Source organism: Vigna umbellata, chromosome 7 (assembly GCF_029865625.1).
Source record: "Vigna umbellata cultivar VRB3 chromosome 7, Vumbellata_1.0, whole genome shotgun sequence".
In the NCBI taxonomy this organism is placed as follows: domain Eukaryota; kingdom Viridiplantae; phylum Streptophyta; class Magnoliopsida; order Fabales; family Fabaceae; genus Vigna; species Vigna umbellata.
The window spans coordinates 22,648,290-22,669,633 of NC_142171.1; the positions used below are offsets into that span (position 1 = coordinate 22,648,290).

At 33.6% G+C, this 21,344-nt stretch overlaps 2 protein-coding genes across 3 annotated transcripts in view; one reads left to right on the top strand and one right to left on the bottom strand.

The window, feature by feature from the left end:
• Positions 1-3,039, top strand: part of LOC148195444 (U-box domain-containing protein 9-like) — a 4,233-nt gene extending 1,194 nt beyond the window's left edge. The window contains exons 1-2 of one of the 2 annotated variants that reach the window (XM_088094739.1): positions 1-443; positions 1,722-3,039. The exon at positions 1-443 is cut by the window's left edge and continues 1,194 nt beyond it. In XM_088094739.1, the coding sequence (XP_087950865.1) occupies positions 141-443; positions 1,722-2,807 (1,389 nt within the window). In that variant the 5' untranslated portion in view covers positions 1-140 and the 3' untranslated portion in view covers positions 2,808-3,039. The remainder of the gene's footprint in view (positions 444-1,721) is intronic. The other variant, XM_088094738.1, reaches the window with a different exon arrangement.
• Positions 3,040-16,820: 13,781 nt separating this feature from the next.
• LOC148195445 (E3 ubiquitin-protein ligase CHIP-like) lies at positions 16,821-19,878 on the bottom strand. The gene is made up of 8 exons (XM_088094750.1): positions 19,512-19,878; positions 19,338-19,405; positions 18,735-18,798; positions 18,347-18,418; positions 17,789-17,922; positions 17,491-17,641; positions 17,270-17,380; positions 16,821-17,185 (listed from the first exon to the last, which is right to left on the bottom strand). Exons 1-8 carry the CDS (start codon positions 19,629-19,631, stop codon positions 17,045-17,047), a joined length of 861 nt encoding a protein of 286 aa, XP_087950876.1. The 5' UTR covers positions 19,632-19,878; the 3' UTR covers positions 16,821-17,044.
• Positions 19,879-21,344: the final 1,466 nt, after the last annotated feature.

The following is a 21,344-nucleotide window of genomic DNA, read 5'->3' on the forward strand; positions in this document are numbered from 1 at the left end:
CAGGGTGTCGAACAGCTGATATTCTCTGCTTCTCCATTCTCTGAACCAAATTTTCAATTTTTAACACAAGCAAGCTTCTGGGGTTGTTGAAAAGTAGAAGGCTTTGGGGTCTGATCCATTGGGATCATCATCATCATCACATGGCCAAGCCAGGGGTGGTTGAATCTGATCCAGGGGTGATGGTGAAGAAGGCCATAGAGTTGAAGAGGGAGCTTCAGAGGTTGGTGAAGTCCATTGTGGATGATGAGGATTGCAGCACTGAGACCATTGATCAGGCAAAAGAGACTCTTTATGTTCTCAAGGAGTTGAAACTCAGAAGGAGGTCTTCACTGTCTTTGAAGCTGCACAACAGGAATGTGTCATCTTGCCCTGATGAATTCAAGTGTCCTCTTTCCAAGGAATTGATGAGAGATCCTGTCATTGTGCCTTCTGGTCAGATTAGTGCCAGAATTTTAAGTGGAGAATCAGAATTCTTAATCTTTTTTTTTCTTTGTTAATCCTCTTATTTTGCCTATAAACAACTATTGACATGCTTTGATTTTTAAGATATTGAAGGTATTTATTTTTACATTTAATACCCTTTTCTATAAAATATTGGAAGGATTGGTAACTTTTTGTGGTGTCTGAGGAAATGCTGGAAGCAGAACTAAAACAAAATTAGAGTGCTGTGCTGTTATGGTTATTAATTTAAAAAACATCTGGGCACATGAAAAAATGAGTTGATGAATTATCCAGTTGAGGCGAAAAGGGTAGAAAGTTCTTAACAAAAATGCTTTTTTTGTTTCATTTTTGTAGGAATTAATTTAACTAAAGTAAGATATAGATTCTGGTTTTGGCCTTTGGTACATCTCTCTTTTGCTGGAATTCTGTACTTTATTATATATTAAGTGACTAAAAAGGTGCGGGAAAGATAGAAAGGGAATATATTCAGTTCTTCCCAAGTCCAGTGCAGAGCCATAGAGATATTTTTTTTCTTTTGTTTGATGAAGTTAATTATATTGTTCATATTATCTGTTTTAATAAATGTGATGGTAAATCGTTCCAACGTTTGGAGTTGTGTTTTCCTCTGTTTGTTCCTTGTTTTCTTTCAATCCAAACAGTTTTAAACTGTTTCACATTTTGTTGTTCAATGTGTGAGTGGGAATTGCTGCATTTTACTTTGAAATAGTTTTACACTGGCTCTCATGGAAGTGCAATACCAAGTACTTTTTGTTTGATGTGCCGAACTTCTGTGATCTTCCATCTAGTTATGTAGTTAGCTTTACTGCATTTATGTTTGAAGTGTACATTTCAAGAAACAAAAAAGAGAAAAAGAAAAAAGAAAAAGGGCAATTTGATGATGTACCTATGATAGCCATTGCAGATGGAAAGAGAAGGAGTGGGAGGTGGAAAAAGAATAATATTATTCTGTGTCCATAAATGTGATTCTTGAGTGAGTGGCGGTGGTGATTGTATATTTTGTGTAGAACTTTTGACTGGTTTTCTCAAAAGGGAATAATTAAAATCTAGTGTTCTTGGCCTTTTTCTTTTTCTAAATTACTACAGTGATGTCTTCCACCACCACCCAACTACCTTTTCTTACTATCTGTCCAAAGCCTTTTTCTGTGCAATGATACTGATTTGTTGAGTTTGAAACAGATATGGAGTTTATGCAGACATTTTCCCTGTCCAATTATGAACAATGATTCATTTTTTTCCCTCTTTTGGTTTCAATCATGCAGACATATGATAGACCTTTCATTCAAAAATGGCTAAGTGCTGGAAACAGGACTTGCCCTCGAACGCATCAAGTTCTTTCACAAACTGTTCTTACACCAAATCATCTAATAAGGGAAATGATAGAACAGTGGTCAAAAAACCAAGGTGTTGAATTGTCGAATACTGTTCAATACATCGATGAGGAAGGTTTAAACGAAGCAGACAGAGAGATTTTTCTCCGTTTGCTTAAGAAAATGTCATCAACACTTTCTGATCAGAAGATGGCTGCAAAAGAACTGCGCATGTTGACAAAGAAGCATCCTTGTTTCCGGGTACTTTTCTGCGATTCTGCAGATGCGATTCCCCAATTGCTGAAGCCAATTTGTGGGAGTGATTCTTCCAGCAGTGTTCACCCTGATCTCCAAGAAGACGTGATCACAACACTCCTCAATATCTCTATTCATGACAACAACAAAAAGCTAGTGGCTGAAACACCAATGGTGATTCCTCTCCTTATGAGAGCATTGAGATCAGGAACAATTGAAACAAGAAGCAATGCTGCAGCTGCCCTTTTCACCTTGTCGGCTATTGACTCAAACAAGGAAATCATAGGGAAATCAGGTGCCTTAAAGCCATTGATCGATCTCTTAGAAGAAGGGCATCCCTTGGCCATGAAGGATGTTGCTTCAGCAATTTTTAACATATGTGTGATGCATGAGAACAAGGCAAGAGCAGTGAAGGAGGGTGCAGTGAGAGTGATTTTGACAAAGATAAAGAATGAGGTTCATGTTGATGAATTACTAGCCATCCTTGCACTGCTTTCAAGTCACCAAAGGGCTGTTCATGAGATGGGAGATCTTGGAGCAGTGGTTAGCTTGCTGAGAATTATCAGAGAGAGCTCATGTGAACGCAACAAAGAGAATTGTGTGGCAATCCTTCAAACAATTTGTTTGCATGACAGATCAAAGTTGAAGGAAATAAGGGAAGAAGAGAACAGTCACAAAACAATCTCTGAGCTAGCACAGAGTGGAACATCAAGGGCTAAGAGAAAAGCTAGTGGAATTCTTGAGAGACTTAACAGGGTTGTTAATATCACACACACTGCATAATGTCTCTGCAGCCCTCTCTCATCGTATATTCTGCATAATTCTCTCTCTCTCCACCAATTTTTGTACATTCCCTTTTCTCAACTCATCTTCATCAGTTACTCACTCAATAAAGTCATCTGCTCTTTGCCTCCAAAATCTTCCATACACAACTCTCTACCATGGATGTTTTGGCTTAAAACTTTTACTTATGTTTATAATATATATCATCTCTATGTTACATTATATGGTGTTATGTTATGGAAAGAAAGAACATTAGGATAGTCTGGGCCCACTCAAAGTTCAAACAAGTAAAACTCTTGTTTTAAACCATCTTACAGTGCTCTTCTATGATTATGAGCACAGAAAATTTTTCATTGTTTAAAATTGGTTAAACACAATTGCTTGCTTATACAGGGATTTTATATAATCAACACCATATCACATGTTACAATGGGAAAAAAAAATTTAAACAACGGTTGTAAAAGTTAAACAATTTATCTAAACGACAATGCTAAAGTTTCTCTAAAGTGAAATTCCATTATGAATTTAGTAATATTGTTAGATTATTTTAATTGTTTTTTTGGATCAATACATTGATCTTAATTGAAATTGAACTAAATTAAATTTACATTATACCTTTTTTTGCAAATTACCTCAAACTTTTTTAGTTTATTATTTTTAGAAAAATGTTCCATTAATACACACGTGTCTCTATAAACATCTAATTTCATTAAGAGACGATTTAGATGCATTGTATGGGTTGCGTGTAAGGACCTAGAGAAAGAATCTCACTTTTTCTAAAACCACTTTCCCTCTCTAAAACTTCAACCATAACTTTCTTTGCTTTCTCTCTACCAAATCTTGAAATTGAACCGGTGTATCGTCATTTAGGTGGTGATTCTGTGTTCCCATAGTCGAGAGCTTCGACTTGAACCGATCAAGTTCAGTTTTTAAGGGGTACTGTAACTGCGGGTCTTTGAGCTGAGTAAAGAAGTTTCAAGGTAAGGGGAGCTAGAGTTTGGTTAAAATTTGTTGTATGCTATGTGTGATGTTTTGTAGGAATTACGCTTGTTGATGTAGGTTACAATCTGGTTTGAGGGTTTTAAGGGATAGAAATGAAATTGGGCAACTTGTAGAAGTGAATTTGGATTTTAAAGTGTCAAAAGTGGTTTGATACACCTAGTCTTGGATCTAGTGATCAAATGGATGTTTGTTTTAACTTATAAACGTGTTTTTCCATCAATACAAATGTGTAAAGAACCCCTTTAGTCATTAAAACAGGTTCCAAGTGCATCAAAAGTCAAATTTCATGGTTGCTGTCAACTGGTATGGGGTTGGGCGCCCTCTAGTTCGCGCCCCAAGCACCCCCCGAGCGCCCTTGGATGCGAGGCGGTTCACGCCGAGCGCCCCATGTTGTCTTTGTTTTTGATAGTTCTTGGGGTTCCATATGTCCGTTCTGGACGTTCCTTAGGTTGTTTTGGGGGTTTTGAACCTGTCTGGAACTGTTGGTGATGGTTTCAAAGTCATTTTCTTTGTCTAAGTATGAGTTACGGGGTTTTGTGTTGTTTAGTGGTTCTCTTGGGATTGTTATTGTCTGGTAATGTGTATTAGATTGATTAATGTTGTTTGCTTAACAGATTGTCATGTACGGTTATGTATGAGACTTGGGTGGTTGGAAAGAACATGGTTGTGAACTATAATGATGTATTTGAGTATGAATTGTACATCTTGTGGTGAGATGATTGGAAGTGGTTGTGCGAAGTGTTATTGTTGTTCTGTATAATTGTATGGAGCTTTGAACTGGTATGTCTATCCCTACACTCAAAGCATTTTTCATGCTCAAATAGAGAAGAACAGTGTGAGTGGTGAGAGTAGAGGGAGGTCCTCGTCTATAGTCTTAGAGTTTAGACATAGATATATTGAGGGATTTACCTTGCATAGTGTTGGGGAGGGCCAGCTGAACTATGCAAGTGCAAAGACGACCAATAGTTTGACAATTATACAAATCCAGATGAGTTGTGTTGAATGTTTGAGTCATGGTTTAAAGGGTATGCTTTAATTATTCTTTTATATGTAACTAAGCATGATGACATCGATTGATTGTACTATATGTTTATTGCTTGTTTATCTAGCCCACCCTTGTTTCTGTGTTGTGTGTTGCTTGTGTATGCTTTTCCTTTGTGATGATCATCTATTTGGATGAGAGCAGATGTTGTTAAGGAGATACCTTTGGAGCAAGTACTAGAGGATGTTGATGTTGTAGTATAGTCTTTTTAGGATTTCTAAATTTAAGTTTGGTGTTATTTTGAAATACTCTAAATTGTTTAAGTTTTAAGTTTTGTTCTTTATGTGGATGATTGTAATATCAACTACGGAACTACTATTCTACTCTCACTGTTCTCTTTATTGGAATAATGACATCTTTATTATATAAGTTGTTATATATTTGAGGATGTCACATATATCAATTTTGTTTTCTGGTGGCCAATGTGATTTTGATTTCTTTAAGAGATTTATTATGTTAGGTGAATTATTCCTTATGAGTGGGGTAATATACATATATTAATTTTTGGAGAGAAAAAGATGATATTTGTGAGTTAAAGCAAATTGGTAATAATATAAACTCCCATTAGAATGAAAAAAATAATTGAATTGGTAATTTGATTAAATGACGAACATTTAAGATGCTCTAAAGAGAGATACTACATGATAAAAAGAAACGAAAAATATTATAATTGAGTGAATGTAATACACATGCGTAGATAATATATTATTATTATTATTATTATTATTATTATTATTATTGTATGGGTATGTTTGTATATTTTTTTTAATAAACTATAAGAACTTTACAGAAAATTGTTTTTAAGGATACTTTCTATATGTTTAGGTATAAAAAAAATTGTATAATTTTCCAAAGCATATTAAAATTAATTTTAAGAGTAGAAATCAAAGCACATGCATTCATATTCCGAATTATGGAATCCAAGTTGACTTAGTGTGGATTAATTTAAGAGGATAATTATTTTTTATGGCTATTCTTTAATGTAAATTTAATACTTAAAAGATTAAGCTGCATTAATTAAATTTGATTCCTTAAGCAAATTAGAAGGGACTTTTTTTTCCATTTTTCATCAATAATGGTTGTAAAAAAAAGAAGAAAGAGCCATACGTAAGAAGCAACATAGAAAAAAAAGATAAAAATGTGAAAATGAAAGGAAAGAAATATTACCTCAGAACTCAGTAGGGACCAAGTTCACTTAGAAAAGACGAGAAAGAAAGAAAGTGATTGGAGAAAACATCACTTCACCATTCAACACTGATTGATTCCAAATCTTTTAAACAAATAAAAACTATTAAAGCGAATAATATAATAAATTTTCTGGTAAAAAGAGACTAAAGAACTTATTATTATTCCAAAAGAACTCGATAGATTTTGAATTGAAATTTTTTGTCTACAAATTCCAAATCATTTATCATCCACTTTAAAATATTTTTAAATATATTGTATATATAAATATGAACACTTGATACAAGATTAAATTAGATAATAATAGACTTTTGTTATTTTAAACCGTTCATAAAATGTAACATTTTTTCACATACTAATTATCAAATGACCTAATCGGATAAAACTACTTGGTTAATAAGTTTAATGAATAAAATACTTGACGTGTTAGTGGTTAATCAATTATGTCATAGTCTTTATTATTGTTGTGTTATACTATTAAAAGATGCACACGTTTGATATTTATGAATACTATGTTGTAAATATCTCATACAAGGAGTCTTTATTTGATACCTGTATGGATAACTTCATTAAATGATTGTTCAAAGTATATACCATTAATATTTGATATGAAAATCATTAGTGTGTAAAGTTAAACTACAAAGTTTACCTATTAATAGTGCAATGTTTAACACTTTCATACATTAAACACAAAAAGTAGAATAAGTTAATAAAAGTCAAGTACTAGTATAACATGTTAATGATTTGTTTTTATCGATGCAAACATTATAGATATACAAGTTGATTATAGAAGGAAGAGTTAAATATATACAAGTTGACTCAAGAACAAATATACCATTTAATAAAGGCTTAATACCCTATTTTGTCCCAGTTTCGCTCGAAAATGTAAAATTAGTCAATCCTTTAAAAAAATGTGTCAATTACGTCCTCACTTAATCAATGAAATCCCTTCTGTTAAATCCGTACAAACGGCGTTAATTAAAGAAAGAGAAAAATAATTAACGTCATTTGTACGGATTTAACGGAAGGGATTTCATTGATACAAATTTTATTAAGTGAGGACGTAATTGACGCATTTTGTAAAGGATGAACTAATTTGACATTTTCAAACAAAACTGGGAACAAAATAGGGTATTAAGCCTTTTATAAATGATCTAAAAAACTTAGAGAAGTGTAAAATGTGATAAAAATAAATACACATGAAATATATGAATTCGCTTTTAGTATTTGTCCTCAAATTTGTAAAAAATACATGAATATTTTTTGCACAAAAGCGGAAACATTATTTTTGTATTTCTAATTGGAAGCATGAATTTTTTTTAAGAGAATTAAATTATTTTAACTAATCCTATTTTTAATGTATTATTTTTATTTTAAATTATTTCATTCTCATTGCTTAAATGTATGCACATTATCATAACGATTATAATTATGAAAAAGTTGAATACGAAAGTTCTTCCAAGGTCACATCCAGTGCTAACGAAATGAAAAAAATAACAATAATGTTTTTAAAGTTATCACAAGATGATGATTAAATACTACATATTTTAGTTGCAAAGTATAAATAAATAAAGAGGATAATAATAAAAAGTAAGTTAAATGAAAGTAAATAAAGTAATATATAATTCAAAATAAATAAGTGCTTAGTAAAACACACAGAAGTTTATTAAAATTAATTTTAACCTCACTTTCCCATGTCTTCTTGATTAAAGTAATACACTATAAATACTTTTAGAAACTTAAGATTTCTTTCAATCTCTTGTTTCAAATTCTCGCTCTCCTTCTCTCTTTCCCATGTACAGAGATGACAAACTTTTATACCAATGGATATATGCATGTAAAATTTGTGGCTCATGGATATCCTTAATGAATTATCAAGGGTAATGGGTACATGTATTTTATAACTCGTTTGTTGATGGAGGCAAGTACAAGTATTATAGTATCTGATTCATAGATAAATTTTATTAGCATGGCTAAAAAATTTGTATCCGTGACCGATAGTTGATACTCGAGAATATTTATTATATGCGGGTTACAGATAGTGGATATTTTAATACCTATTATAAACGGGTCTGGTGCGGGTATTATATTATTCATACCCGCGGATATCCACAAAATGAAAATAAAATTTATATTTTATAAGGTTAAATTTAATTAAAATTAAATTTTAATTTATATTATATTTTATATATTTACGGGTATCTACGGGTTTTAAAATACCCGCGAGTATTTTTGAAACGGATATCCGTGCGGGTAGCCAATGTGGATAGCGGGTGGATTCTTTTTTTCAGGTTGGGTTGTGGGTAGGCACCATCTGTGCCCGACCGGACTCATTGTCATCCCTACATGTTACTAACTAATAATTATTAGTGAATTTTATTTGAGTATTTTTTTAAAAATTTAAATTATCAAAATAAAATTATTAATAAAAGAAATATTAATCATGGAATAATTGTTTAAAATTTTACTTTATATATTTCTACGTTTTATATTTACACCTTGAAATTGAAGTCATTTTATAACAGGTTAAACATGTTTTTAGTTCTTGAACTTTGATGTAAAATTGGAATTCGTCTTATTCGAAACTTTAATATATTTTGGTCCTCAATATTTAAAAATGAATGGATATAATTCTTTTAATCCAATTATGATAAATTTTATTAATGTGTCAAACACATTTCATTCTAGTATATGAGTTGTTTACATGGTTTAATATGTTTCCATTTCAATATCAATTAGGAAATGCATTTGACATGTAAAAAAAAATTATGTAATTGGATTAAAAATGACTATATTCATTTGAGTACTGTCAAAACGGGCCACCCGACCCAACCTAGCCTAACCCATCACGGGTTGGTCACTTAGTGAGCCAACCTAACCCGATAACGAGCTGAAAAAATTCGAACTCGGCCTAGTCTATCACAGATTGGTAGGTTAAACGAGTTGATTCACTTAATTACAAGTTCTTTTTAATTCCAAAAAAAATTACAATTTGTCTGTAATTCAAACTTAAATAATTTCACTCTAAAATGATGTTAAACTCCAAAAACAATTCAAAATAAAAAAATTAACATAAAACTCAAATGTAATCCAAAAGCAAACTCAAGAAACGAATAAATAAATTTATAATATTAATAATTTTTGTGTCACTTATCTATTTATAAGATTAGAGTCTTGAATTGATAAATTTATAATATTTTGTTCTCTTGAAATGTCTTTTTCTTTATTCTCATTTACAATACAATAAAAAATAGTTAACTAATAATAATTAAACACAAAATAATAAATAATTAAACTAAACTAGGTGGAATGATGAGCCAATCATGCTCACCACGGGTTCAATCCAGGTGTGTCGGGTTGTAATTAAGCCGGGTTGAAAATTATTCCTATAAAAAAATTTCATTTTTTTCAAACCCAACTCGACTGAAACTCTTAGTGGGTCAGGTTGACCAACGAGTTCTAACCCATTTTGATAATGCTAATTTATTCACTTTTAAAGTTTAAAATCCAAAATGTATCAAAGTTTCAAATAAAAACCAATTTTACATTAAAATTCAGGATTATAAACATACTCAACTCTTTTGTAAAAAAAATTATATATTCAAGCAACGCATTTAAATTTACTTTTTAAAAAGAACAAATTTAATTGCATTTATATTTTAGTGATTAATTTGATTTGAATTATACTTAATTTTTTTTATCTAAAATTATATTTTAAAGATTTATTTTTAAATAGTTTTATCAAGAGACGAGTAGCACACAACATTACTCCTCCTATGGTAAAAAAAATTAATGTAATTGGATTAAAAATGACTATATTCATTTGAGTGTTGTCAAAACGAGCCCCCCGACTCAACCTAGTCCAGTCCATTACAGGTTGGTCACTTAGTGAGCTAACTCAACCCAATAGCGAGCTGAAAAATTCGAACTCGGTCTAGTCTACCACAGATTGGTGGGTTAAACGAGTTAATTCACTTATTCACTTAATTACAAGTTTTTTTTAATTCCAAAATAAATTACAATTTGTTTGTAATTTAAATTTAAATAATTTTACTCTAAAATGATGTTAAACTCCAAAAACAATTCAAAATAAAAAAATTAACATAAAAACTCAAATGTAATCCAAAAGCAAAATCAAGAAACGAATAAATAAATTTATAATATTAATAATTTTTGTGTCACTTATCTATTTATAAGATTAGAGTCTTGAATGGATAAATTTATAATATTTTGTTCTCTTGAAATGTCTTTTTCTTTATTCCCATTTACAATACAATAAAAAAAAGTTAACTAATAATAATGAAACACAAAATAATAAATAATTAAACTAAACTAGGTGGATTGGTGAGCGAACCCTGCTCATCACAGGTTCAATCTGGGTGTGCTGGATTCTAATTAAGCCGAGTTGAAAATTATCCCTATAAAAAATTTCATTCTTTCAAACCGAACTCGACTGAAACCCTTAGTGGATCAGATTGACCATGGTAATGCTAATTTATTCACTTTTAAAGTTTAAAAATCAAAATATATCAAAGTTTCAAATAAAAACCAATTTTGTATTAAAATTCAGGAGTATAAACATACTTAACCATTTTATAAAATATTAATTTTTAAAAATTTATATATTGAAGCAACGCATTTAAATTTACTTTTTAAAAAGAACAAATTTAATTGCATTTATATTTTAGTGATTAATTTTATCTAAAATTATATTTTAAAGATTTGTTTTTAAATAGTTTTATCAAGAGACGAGTAGCAGACAACATTACTCCTCGTATTGTACCCAACCTGGTAACCACTCTGTAACGGGTGAGAAAAATGAAAGTCTAACAAATGCTGAGCTGGATGTGGGGGACAGGTCTGTCATACCAGAAAATCATTTGGCAGGTGATCCACAAGGAAAAGGGAGCAGGAAAAGCATGAGGCGTAAGAGAGAGAATATATTTATGAAGGATTACGTGCTCTAGGGAAGATATGCGTGTGGTATGTTCTCTCTGACCAATTCTGTTATTCCCCTCTTCTTACTGTACACCTCTCCTTCTGAAATTCTTCTTTTATGAATGAACCAGGTTAATCCATTGTGAGATGGCTATTGGGATGCTTCCGTTATTGGCTGAATACCTATCACTATATTGTTCAGTTTCCTTTTGTTCACTATGAAATACCCATATCAGACCTCTGTCATATTTTGATTACAATAAAATTATCCATTCCAGAGTTTATTTTTAATTCATTCTCTGTTTCTATTGTGGGGTTGTTTTTTTGTTACTGTTTCATTGGTGCTTTCATTGACGCCATGGCTGAGAACACCCGTTTGAAGGACCTACAGGCAGAAGTACGTAGTCATTTCGAGGAACTTCGCAAACTTATGGATCTTCTTGAAATTCGTGACAGGGAACAACGGGCTCATACTCAACAAGTTCAGGCTGATGCGCAAGCTCGTATGGATCAACTTCAACAATCGTTAGAGTTAATAGTGAAATCGCAATCTCAGTTTCATGGTGCCACTTCGGAAGCAACTCCGTTGCAGGTTGCGCTACCGGCTAAGGACATATCCTTGGGATTTCCCCATTTCGATGGTCAATCATCAGTGTTAGAGTGGATTTATAAGGCTGAAAAGTTCTTTAACTATCACCACACGCCGGATGCGGAGAGAGTCGAAATTGCTGCAATGCATTTCGAAAAAGATGTAGTGCCTTGGTTTCAAATGCTGCAAAGGTTATCTGCGGTGCAAACATGGACAGAATTGAAGCGCGCTTTGGAATCTTAGTTTGGACCCTCTCCTTTTGATTGTCCAATGGCAGAGCTCTTTAAATTAAGCCAAACTAGCACAGTTTCTGATTATTACTTGAAGTTTATGTCGTTGGCGAATAGATCCATGGGGTTATCTGATGAAGCTTTATTAAATTGTTTTTTGAGTGGGTTAAATGCTGAGATTAGACGTGATGTGGTGGTTCAAACTCCTACTTCTTTGTTGCGAGCAGTAGCTTTGGCAAAGTTATACGAGGAACGATACTTCCCCACGGTTAAATTTAATCATGTGCCTGTTAGACGATATTCTCCATTGTCTTCAACGAGTTTGCATACGTCACAACAACCTCTAAAAATTGGGGTTAAACCATCTCTTCCACCATTATTACCAAAACCTACAATTCCACCTTTGATCAATAGTAATGTAAGAAGAATTAGCCCAGCGGAAATGCAACTTCGCAGAGAAAAGGGATTATGTTATTTTTGTGATGACAAATTTACTTTTAACCACAAGTGTCCAAATAGACAGTACTTGTTTTTGAATTCGGAGGAGGACTCGTTGGATCCTGATTATGAGCCGCCACCAGATATTGATCAGCAGGTTGTTAATGAAGATATTGCGATTGATGACCATCATTTATCTCTGAATGCTCTTAAAGGTGGAGTGGGGGTGGGTACAATTAGATTTTTAGCTTACATTGATAAGCTACCTGTTACGGTTTTGGTGGATGGAGGGAGTTCAGACAATTTTTTGCAACCTCGCTTAGCAAAATTCTTGAAGCTTCCGGTGGAACCAGCACCCATGTTCAAAGTCATGGTCGACAATGGAAATTATATGGCAGCCGAGGGTTTCATTCAGAAATTGACCCTCCATGCTCAAGGGCATTTATTTCACATACCTGTCTATTTACTTCCAATTTCAGGGGCTGATCTGATTCTGGGAGCTAACTGGTTGAAAACCTTAGGTCCCCATGTAGCCGATTATGAATCCTTGAATTTAAAATTTTTGTATCAAGGTAAATTTGTAACATTACAAGGAGATGTTGATTATGTTCCGCTGCAGGCTCAATTGCATCATATCCGCAGGATGGTCCACACAAATTCCATTGCCGAGGTTTATAGCATGCAAATGGTGGATACTAATGTGCACTCTTTGCCTTTGACATAGTTACCATCTAATATAAACCCTGAAATTGCTTTACTGTTGCGCACTTATGTTTCTGTGTTCCATACACCTTCCAATTTGCCTCCTCCTCGTGCACATGACCATTCTGTTCCATTAATGGAAGGATCAACTCCGGTGAAGGTGAAACCATATCGCTATCCTCATAGTAAAAAAGAAGAGATTGAACGACTTGTTAATGATATGCTTCAGGAAGGGATTATACAACCAAGTAAGAGCCCCTTTTCTTCACCAATTATACTTGTGAAAAAGAAAGATGGTTCTTGGCAAGTTTGCACTGATTATAGAGCATTGAATGCAATTACTATAAAGGACAGTTTTCCCATACCAACTGTGGATGAGCTGATTGATGAAATTTTTGGTGCCATGATTTTTTCTAAGTTAGATTTGAGATCAGGGTATCATCAAATCTTGTTGAACCCGCAGGATCGTTACAAAACCGCTTTTCGTACACATCATGGACATTTCGAATGGCTTGTCATACCCTTTGGATTAACAAATGCTCCAGCCACTTTTCAAAGTCTTATGAATCATATTTTTCAAGGATTATTGAGAAAATTTGTTCTTGTTTTTTTCGATGATATCCTTGTATATAGTTCTTCATTTAAGGACCATGTGTATCATTTAGAGGTGGTTTTGAAGATTTTACAACAGCACCAGTTGTATGCACGGGTTTCCAAATGTTCATTTGGCGTTGAAGAAATTGATTATCTTGGTCACACCATTTCTGGATCTGGGGTTGCCATGGATGATAACAAGGTAGAAGCTGTCAAATTGTGGCCATGACCCAGTAACTTGAAACAACTGCGTGGGTTCCTTGGTCTCACTGGGTATTACCGGAGATTTGTTAAAGGGTATGCTCAAATAGCTGCTCCACTAACAGAATTGTTGAAGAAAAATGCCTTTAAATGGACTGAAGCAGAAACCATGGCCTTTATCCAATTGAAGGAAGCACTCACTACAGCACCGGTCTTGGCAATACCAAATTTTTCGGTTCCTTTTGTTCTGGAAACAGATGCTTCTGGGTTGGGGGTAGGAGCAGTTTTAAGTCAAGGTAATCATCCCGTTGCTTATTTCTCTAAGAAATTGTCTACGAGAATGCAAAAGCAGTCTGCATATACTCGAGAATTTTACGCGATCACCGAGGCCTTGGCCAAATTTCGACACTACTTGTTGGGCCACAAGTTTATTATTCAAACAGATCAAAAGAGCTTAAAGGAATTAGTAGAGCAATGTTTGCAGACTCCGGAACAGCAACAATGGTTACCAAAGTTTTTGGGTTTTGATTTTACAATCCAATATAAACCGGGAAAAGAGAATGTTCCCGCCGATGCATTATCTAGAAGTATTATGATGGCATGGTCAGAACCCAATAGTCAATGGCTAAAAAAGGTGGTTGCAGTATCTCAACAGGATAGACGGTTGAAGGATTTATATGATCAGTGTTTGGCTGATAAGTTGAAGTCTCCAGAATATTTAATCAAGGATGGATTATTGATTTGGAAGGGTCGTATAATGCTGCCAGAGGATGATGATATTATCAATCAGGTGCTCTTGGAATTTCATTCTTCCAAGATCGGAGGACATGCTGGAGTTGCCAAAACAATGGCTAGAATTTCTTCCCAATTTTTTTGGCCTGCCATGCAATAGAGGATTAGAAAATTTGTGCGGGAATGCCAAATTTGCCAACAAGCTAAAGTACAGCAAGCTTTAGCTGCGGGGTTATTACAGCCCTTGCCAATTCCATTACATGTGTGAGATGACATAGCAATGGATTTCATTACTTGCTTGCCCTTGTCACATGGGTTTTCCACAATTATGGTAGTAGTTGACCGACTTTCCAAGTTTGGTCATTTCATTCCACTTAAGGCACAATATACAAGTAAGACAGTTGCTGAAGTTTTTATTAACAACATAGTTAAGTTGTATGGTATCCCTCGTTCCATAGTCTCTGATAGGGACAGAGTTTTCATTAGTTCATTTTGGCAACATCTTTTCAAAGCTCAAGGTACTACACTTGCTATGAGTTCCTCATACCATCCACAGTCAGATGAACAGACCGAGGTTTTGAATAAAACATTAGAAATGTATCTTCGATGTTTCGTTTTTGAAAATCCAAAAGGATGGTATTATATGCTTCCTTGGGCTCAATTTTGGTACAATTCTTCCTTGCACCAGAGTATTGGTATGTCCCCTTTCAAGGCTTTATATGGGAGAGACCCTCCTACGGTTATAAGGTATGAAATTGCTTCTACAGATCCTGTTTCTGTACAAGATATGCTACAAGCTCGTGATACACTCCTGCAGCAATTGAAAACAAATCTACTTAAGGCTCAGCAGTATATGAAACAACAAGCTGATAAAAGACGAAGGGATATACACTTTGCAGTAGGAGAATTGGTCTTAGTCAAACTACAACCTTATAGACAACATTTTGTTGCCTTGAGGAAAAATCAGAAATTAAGTATGCGGTATTTTGGTAATCCTTCACGAACTTATTTGCCTTTGCCTTTGACTACCACTGATATTGGTCCAGTTGTTCATCCTTTGAAAATTTTGGAATCTAGAACCATTATACGACAGTCTCAACCGATTCCTCAAATTTTAATTCAATGGGATTCCTTGGATATCACTGATGCCACTTGGGAGGATGTAGCTGAGATACAACAGTCTTTTCCAGAATTCAACCTTGAGGACAAGGTTGTTTTCAATGGGAGGAGTATTGTAACGGGTAAGAAAAATGAAAGTCTAACAAATGCTGAGCTGGATGTGGGGGACAGGTCTGTCATACCAGAAAATCATTTGGCAGGTGATCCACAAGGAAAAGGGAGCAGGAAAAGCATGAGGCGTAAGAGAGAGAATATATTTATGAAGGATTACGTGCTCTAGGGAAGATATGCGTGTGGTATGTTCTCTCTGACCAATTCTGTTATTCCCCTCTTCTTACTGTACAACTCTGCTTCTGAAATTCTTCTTTTATGAATGAACCAGGTTAATCCATTGTGAGATGGCTATTGGGATGCTTCCGTTATTGGCTGAATACCTATCACTATATTGTTCAGTTTCCTTTTGTTCACTATGAAATACCCATATTAGACCTCTGTCATATTTTGATTACAATAAAATTATCCATTCCAGAGTTTATTTTTAATTCATTCTCTGTTTCTATTGTGGGGTTGTTTTTTTGTTACTGTTTCACACTCATACCCATATAGCTTACATTCTCTTTTAACTTTTCTTCTACTTCATCAATTTATAGACCAAGTTTAATCTATTTTCATTTTTTTCTTCCAAGTCATGATTACGTGGATTAATGAAGAGATAATCCTGATCTCGTTGTCATATCTTCTTCATTTTCTTTTCTTTTTTCTTTTTTTAAATTCTTTCTTCTTATCACTTATAAAAATACTTCTTTTAAAAAATATTTTTTAAAACAAAAGTTTGTTTTAGTGCTTCATCATACTTAAACTTAACATTTAACGACAGTTCTTTACCATTACATGTCATTTAGTCCTTCATTATACTTAAATTTCACATTTTATGACATTTTTTTACCATTACAATATTGATAGAAGTAAATTCACATAAATTGTACAAAGATGATAGAAATAATACATTCACATATTGTCTAAAGATAAAAATATTAAAAAAAAATTAAAACCAAAAAAGTTTTATCAATCATATCTAAGATCTAGTAACAAGTGACATCTCATACAATTAAACTTGTTTAACTTTTACAAATACATGTAATCTACATTATTTCTTTTGCACATCTCATGCTATTAAAAGTATAAACATGTAAAGTATTATTTCTACACATATTAATAAAAATAATGAATAAAATTAAAAATTATTAATAAAAAATAGACTCATTTTTCTTTGCTTTCAAGTCGTCCAAACACATACACTTTCTACCATAATTCTTTTCATCATACTCAATTTCCACCAACGCAATTTCTATATCAACATCCAAAGATAGCATTAGTTTCCCACAAGAGATAAAGACCCACTTACATTGGCTACTATTCTATATAAAGAAGTGAAGGAGAAGAACATCAAACCCAAAACAAACTATTAAAAGCTTTTGGTTAATATATCTTTGTATGCCCACCCATGTTTATCCAAGAATGCCTCAACTGCTTGCTTTATTGCTAGGTTTGGTATTAGCTGTGATGGATCAAGAGGTTCTCGAGTCACTGGATCAAACTTACCCACCTAATTTTAGACAAATTAAGAGGATGTAATACCATGAATAACAAAAAATTTAGTCTCAAGGATCTCACATACAAATCAATTTACCTTCTCAAGATGGTCAATAATCACTGTCTTCTCGTATGTAAGTCCACTTGGGGTAATCACAGGATCACAGAAAATATCAAGTGAGATTCTACAGCACAGATAATCTGGCACCTAAAATAATTGACAAATGTATTCCCAGGATAAATCATATAGACATTTGAAAAGGACCTATTAAGTTACAAAGAAGATAAAACAAAAGATCAGAGTTGAGTTGTGTGTACCTCAGTAGGCATGTCTTGTTCTGCAACTTTATCAAACACTCTTCCTAAAGCCTCTAACTGTTCTAAATGGGTAGTATCATCTTCTACAGATCCTTCCGTGAGGGGGACTTCGAGAAAATGTTTTTCCTTTAGAGCATCCTCACAAGCTTCTCTGAGATAAACAACATTTATGACAATAGCTCAACATGATAAATTATCATTCTCTAACCAACAAATAAGTTACAGTACATAGAAAAACAAGTATTAAGGAATGAGTCATAGTTATGTAGGTCCAATAATCACTAGAAAATTAACATACTTCAAGCTCTGTAGTTCCCATGATCGCTTAACATATGAATGTTCCCACTCTAGGTATTTTGCTTTTGCAAGCTCTTGCCATATTTCCTCTACCATTTGGCCCTTAGGATGGGAACCTCTATCAAGATCCAAAGCCTGTTATTGACCATAACCAATGAGAAACTAGTCGTGCATAAAAAGAGGGAAAAATCCATGTTATGGAAAAAATAATGTTTGTGGCTTCTTTTCACTTCGAATATTAAAGTTGCATCTAAATAGAACTAACGTCAAAATGAAAAGAAGCTACCAACATAAATTTTTCATTCCTGATGAATATTCTCTAATTTGATATTTTAAAAATCATATAAAAAGAATAAAATAATAGCATAAATTTACTATGTTAATTTCATGTTCATCTTTATAAGCATTATATAACTATTTAAATTTAAAAATAGAATATTTGCCTAGCCCTGCTTTCCCTCCCAGTTATATGCAAAAATAATAGTTATATATCTCAAAGCATGTAAAAATTCCTTAAGAATATAGGAAATAAGTGACATCAACGGAGAATAAATACAACCTTCTTCAATTCTAAGATTCCTCTAGCAAACTCTTGTCTCTCTACCAATGCAAGACCTAACATATAGTGGGCCTGAATTAGCAAAAGAAATATAAGCAGCAGTTAATTATGTAACAGTATATTATCGAAAACAATAATAAGATATACATAAGGTGTAATGCAATGCAACAACTATGATATAAAAAACCTAATAAATCTTGTCAAGATAAGTCCTGATACCAAATTAGATAGTGATGAAATCTAATGCAATACTACAAAACTAGGTTGTAAGATGAGTTTTGCATCCTTTGTATGTTATGATTTGTTCATTTCTAATGTGAGATCTTCAACCCAATGCATCTTACGTGTTCCATCAATGACATGAAAATAACAAGTAGATGACAAATACCTTAACCAAATTGCTGTCAAGCTTGATAGCTTCACGAGAGTCTTCCTCTACTCTGGTCCAATTACTGCAATCACCAAAATTAAACATGATACTCTCAAGAAAACAAACAAAAAAAAATCCCTAACAAAATAAAGTAAAGTAAACAAATATTATACTTCCTATAAATGAACCCACTCGCAATTTAGTTACCACATCAAAATTCAACCCTTAAATATACAAACTAATTTCACTTCTTTTGCTCTTTGTAGTAGAGACCAACTCGAGAAGGGTTCCAATGAAATAATTCAAGAATTCAGTCGAACAAACAATCACTCTGTAAAAACAACAAATCAATAATAATTAAAAAAAAGGATCTGGGTTTAACTTTATCACATAAAAAAACAGATTATGAGGTGAATGTTAGTACCACTTATGTACCATTTTTCAAATTCGACCTCTAGTGCCATTTTAGAATAATGTAACGAAATGCTATAAAGTTTACTTTTTTCATCTATAAACTGAAATTTCGACACTATGTTTTGTTTAAGCGGGGCATTTTTCGACAATAATAATAAAAAAAATGAAGAGGGAAAACAAAACATGGTAGGGTTCCAAATTCAAAACCTGCGCTTGAGATGACAGAGAGCACGGTTGGTCCAATACACCGGAACATCGGGGCACAGTGCAATCGCCTTGAAGTCGAACGAGAAAAGAGATAAATCAATAAGCAAGAAAAACAGCAAAAGCTACAAACATGACAACATGCACCAACCAAAAAGCCCTGAAAGAAAAAAAAACCTCAGTGTAAGCATCAATGGCAGCTCCAAAACGCTGTTTCTTGAAGTAATTGTTGCCGTCCTTTCGAAGTTGCTCCGCTTGTTTTGCCACAGACAAGAAATCCTCGACTTTTGGAGGCATTGTTGTTTGTTTGTTGGTTCCTTTCCCTCCCTGCAACAGAGTGCTTAAGTGCGTTGTGTGAGAAGAATGGGCATTGGAGGAAGAAGTAAATGCGTGAAGTTGAAGAGTGCGTAATTACGAGACATTGTTTAATTTGTTTGGGCACTAAATCCAGCCCCTTAAATGTGGTAAGGGTTACTACTACTTTCCAAAGATTCAATGTGTCGACTTCCTCTTCTCAACACTACGTTTGGGGAATATGAAAATTGTATCTATCGAACAAAGCATTTATATATAAAGAGAGAAGAGAGAGGGAGGGGTTTAATTAAGTTTCAAATCATTCATAAATTGATAATTTAATTTAGGTTTAAACCTTACTTCTTCATATTTGTGTGTCAATTTCAACTGACTCATCGTTTTTTTTTTCCGGTCTCAATCGAGTTCATAAACTTGTTAAAATGAGTCAATTAAGCTATTTCCATTAATTTATCAGTAACGTTGTTTGTTTGTGATTACATGGTGCACATAAAATAAGCTTAGTTATAATGATTTAAATACGTGAATATTAGTTTCTTGAAAAAACGTATATACGTGGCAGGGAATGAGGGAATTAGTGATTTTTATTGGGTTTTTTAATTGAAACAGAAACACTTAAAAGGGAATTAGGGATTTCATGAGTTAGGGATTTTGATGTGGTGAGTGAGTGTGAGAATTAGGGCTCAGGAGAATTTGCGAAGACAAAGAGAATCACGTGGTGGTGGACTAACTGAATTGAAAGTGGAGGCCAGTTAAGGTTAGTTTCATATCCTTTCGCCTTTATGAATATGTAGTTATTTTGTTATGTTTATATGTTGTTGTGATCCCGATTTTACTATCCTTTAGAGTTTAGGTTATAATTGGTTTGGTATTGTTATTATGGGATGGGTCTCGATTTTGGTATGTTATTGTATGTTGAAATGTGTACAGTGTTGTGGTCCCAAAATTGCATTTATCAATTGTTTTGAAGTAGTGGTCCCCTTTTCTATCTGAGTGTTTCCTTAGTGAGGATGTTAGTTTGTTCCCTTGTTCCTTTGATGTCTAACTGTTTGCTTAGTTAATAAAGAGTAAAATCATAATATCCCCCCTAATGTACAGGTCCTAAAAGCTTGTGCTTCAAACATAATATTGCATGGCTGAACGTATTAAAGTTGTGGTCCATCATTGTGGGCATTTTGTTAGTGATGACAATGGAAATTTAAAATTTGATGGCGAGATAGCAAAATGGTCTTATGATCCATACCTGTGGAGCTATTTTGGAATATTAACTTCAGTGAAAGACATAGGTTATATAGACATAAAAGAACTTTGGTACAGTTTAGGAGGTCGGTCAGTAGTGCCAGATATGTTAGAATTGTTGACTGATGATAGGGGTGCTATGCATATGCTGAATATTACAAGGTTAAATGATGAAGTTCATTTGTATGTGGTTCATAATACCATGGAATCACAGATAATAGAAATGATTGATTGGGTTGATAGTGATGTTAATGATGAAGGTGATGTTGCAAGACAAATGGAGGGTGAGGCTGAGGGTGAGGTTCACGGTGAGGATGAGGGTCAGGTTGAGGGTGAGGTTCAAGGTGATGTTGAGGGTGAGGATAAGGGTCAGGTTGAAGGTGAGGCTGAAGTTGGAACATAAATGGAGTAGGATCACTGTGAGGGTGAGGTTGAAGGTGAGGCTGAAATTGGAACAAA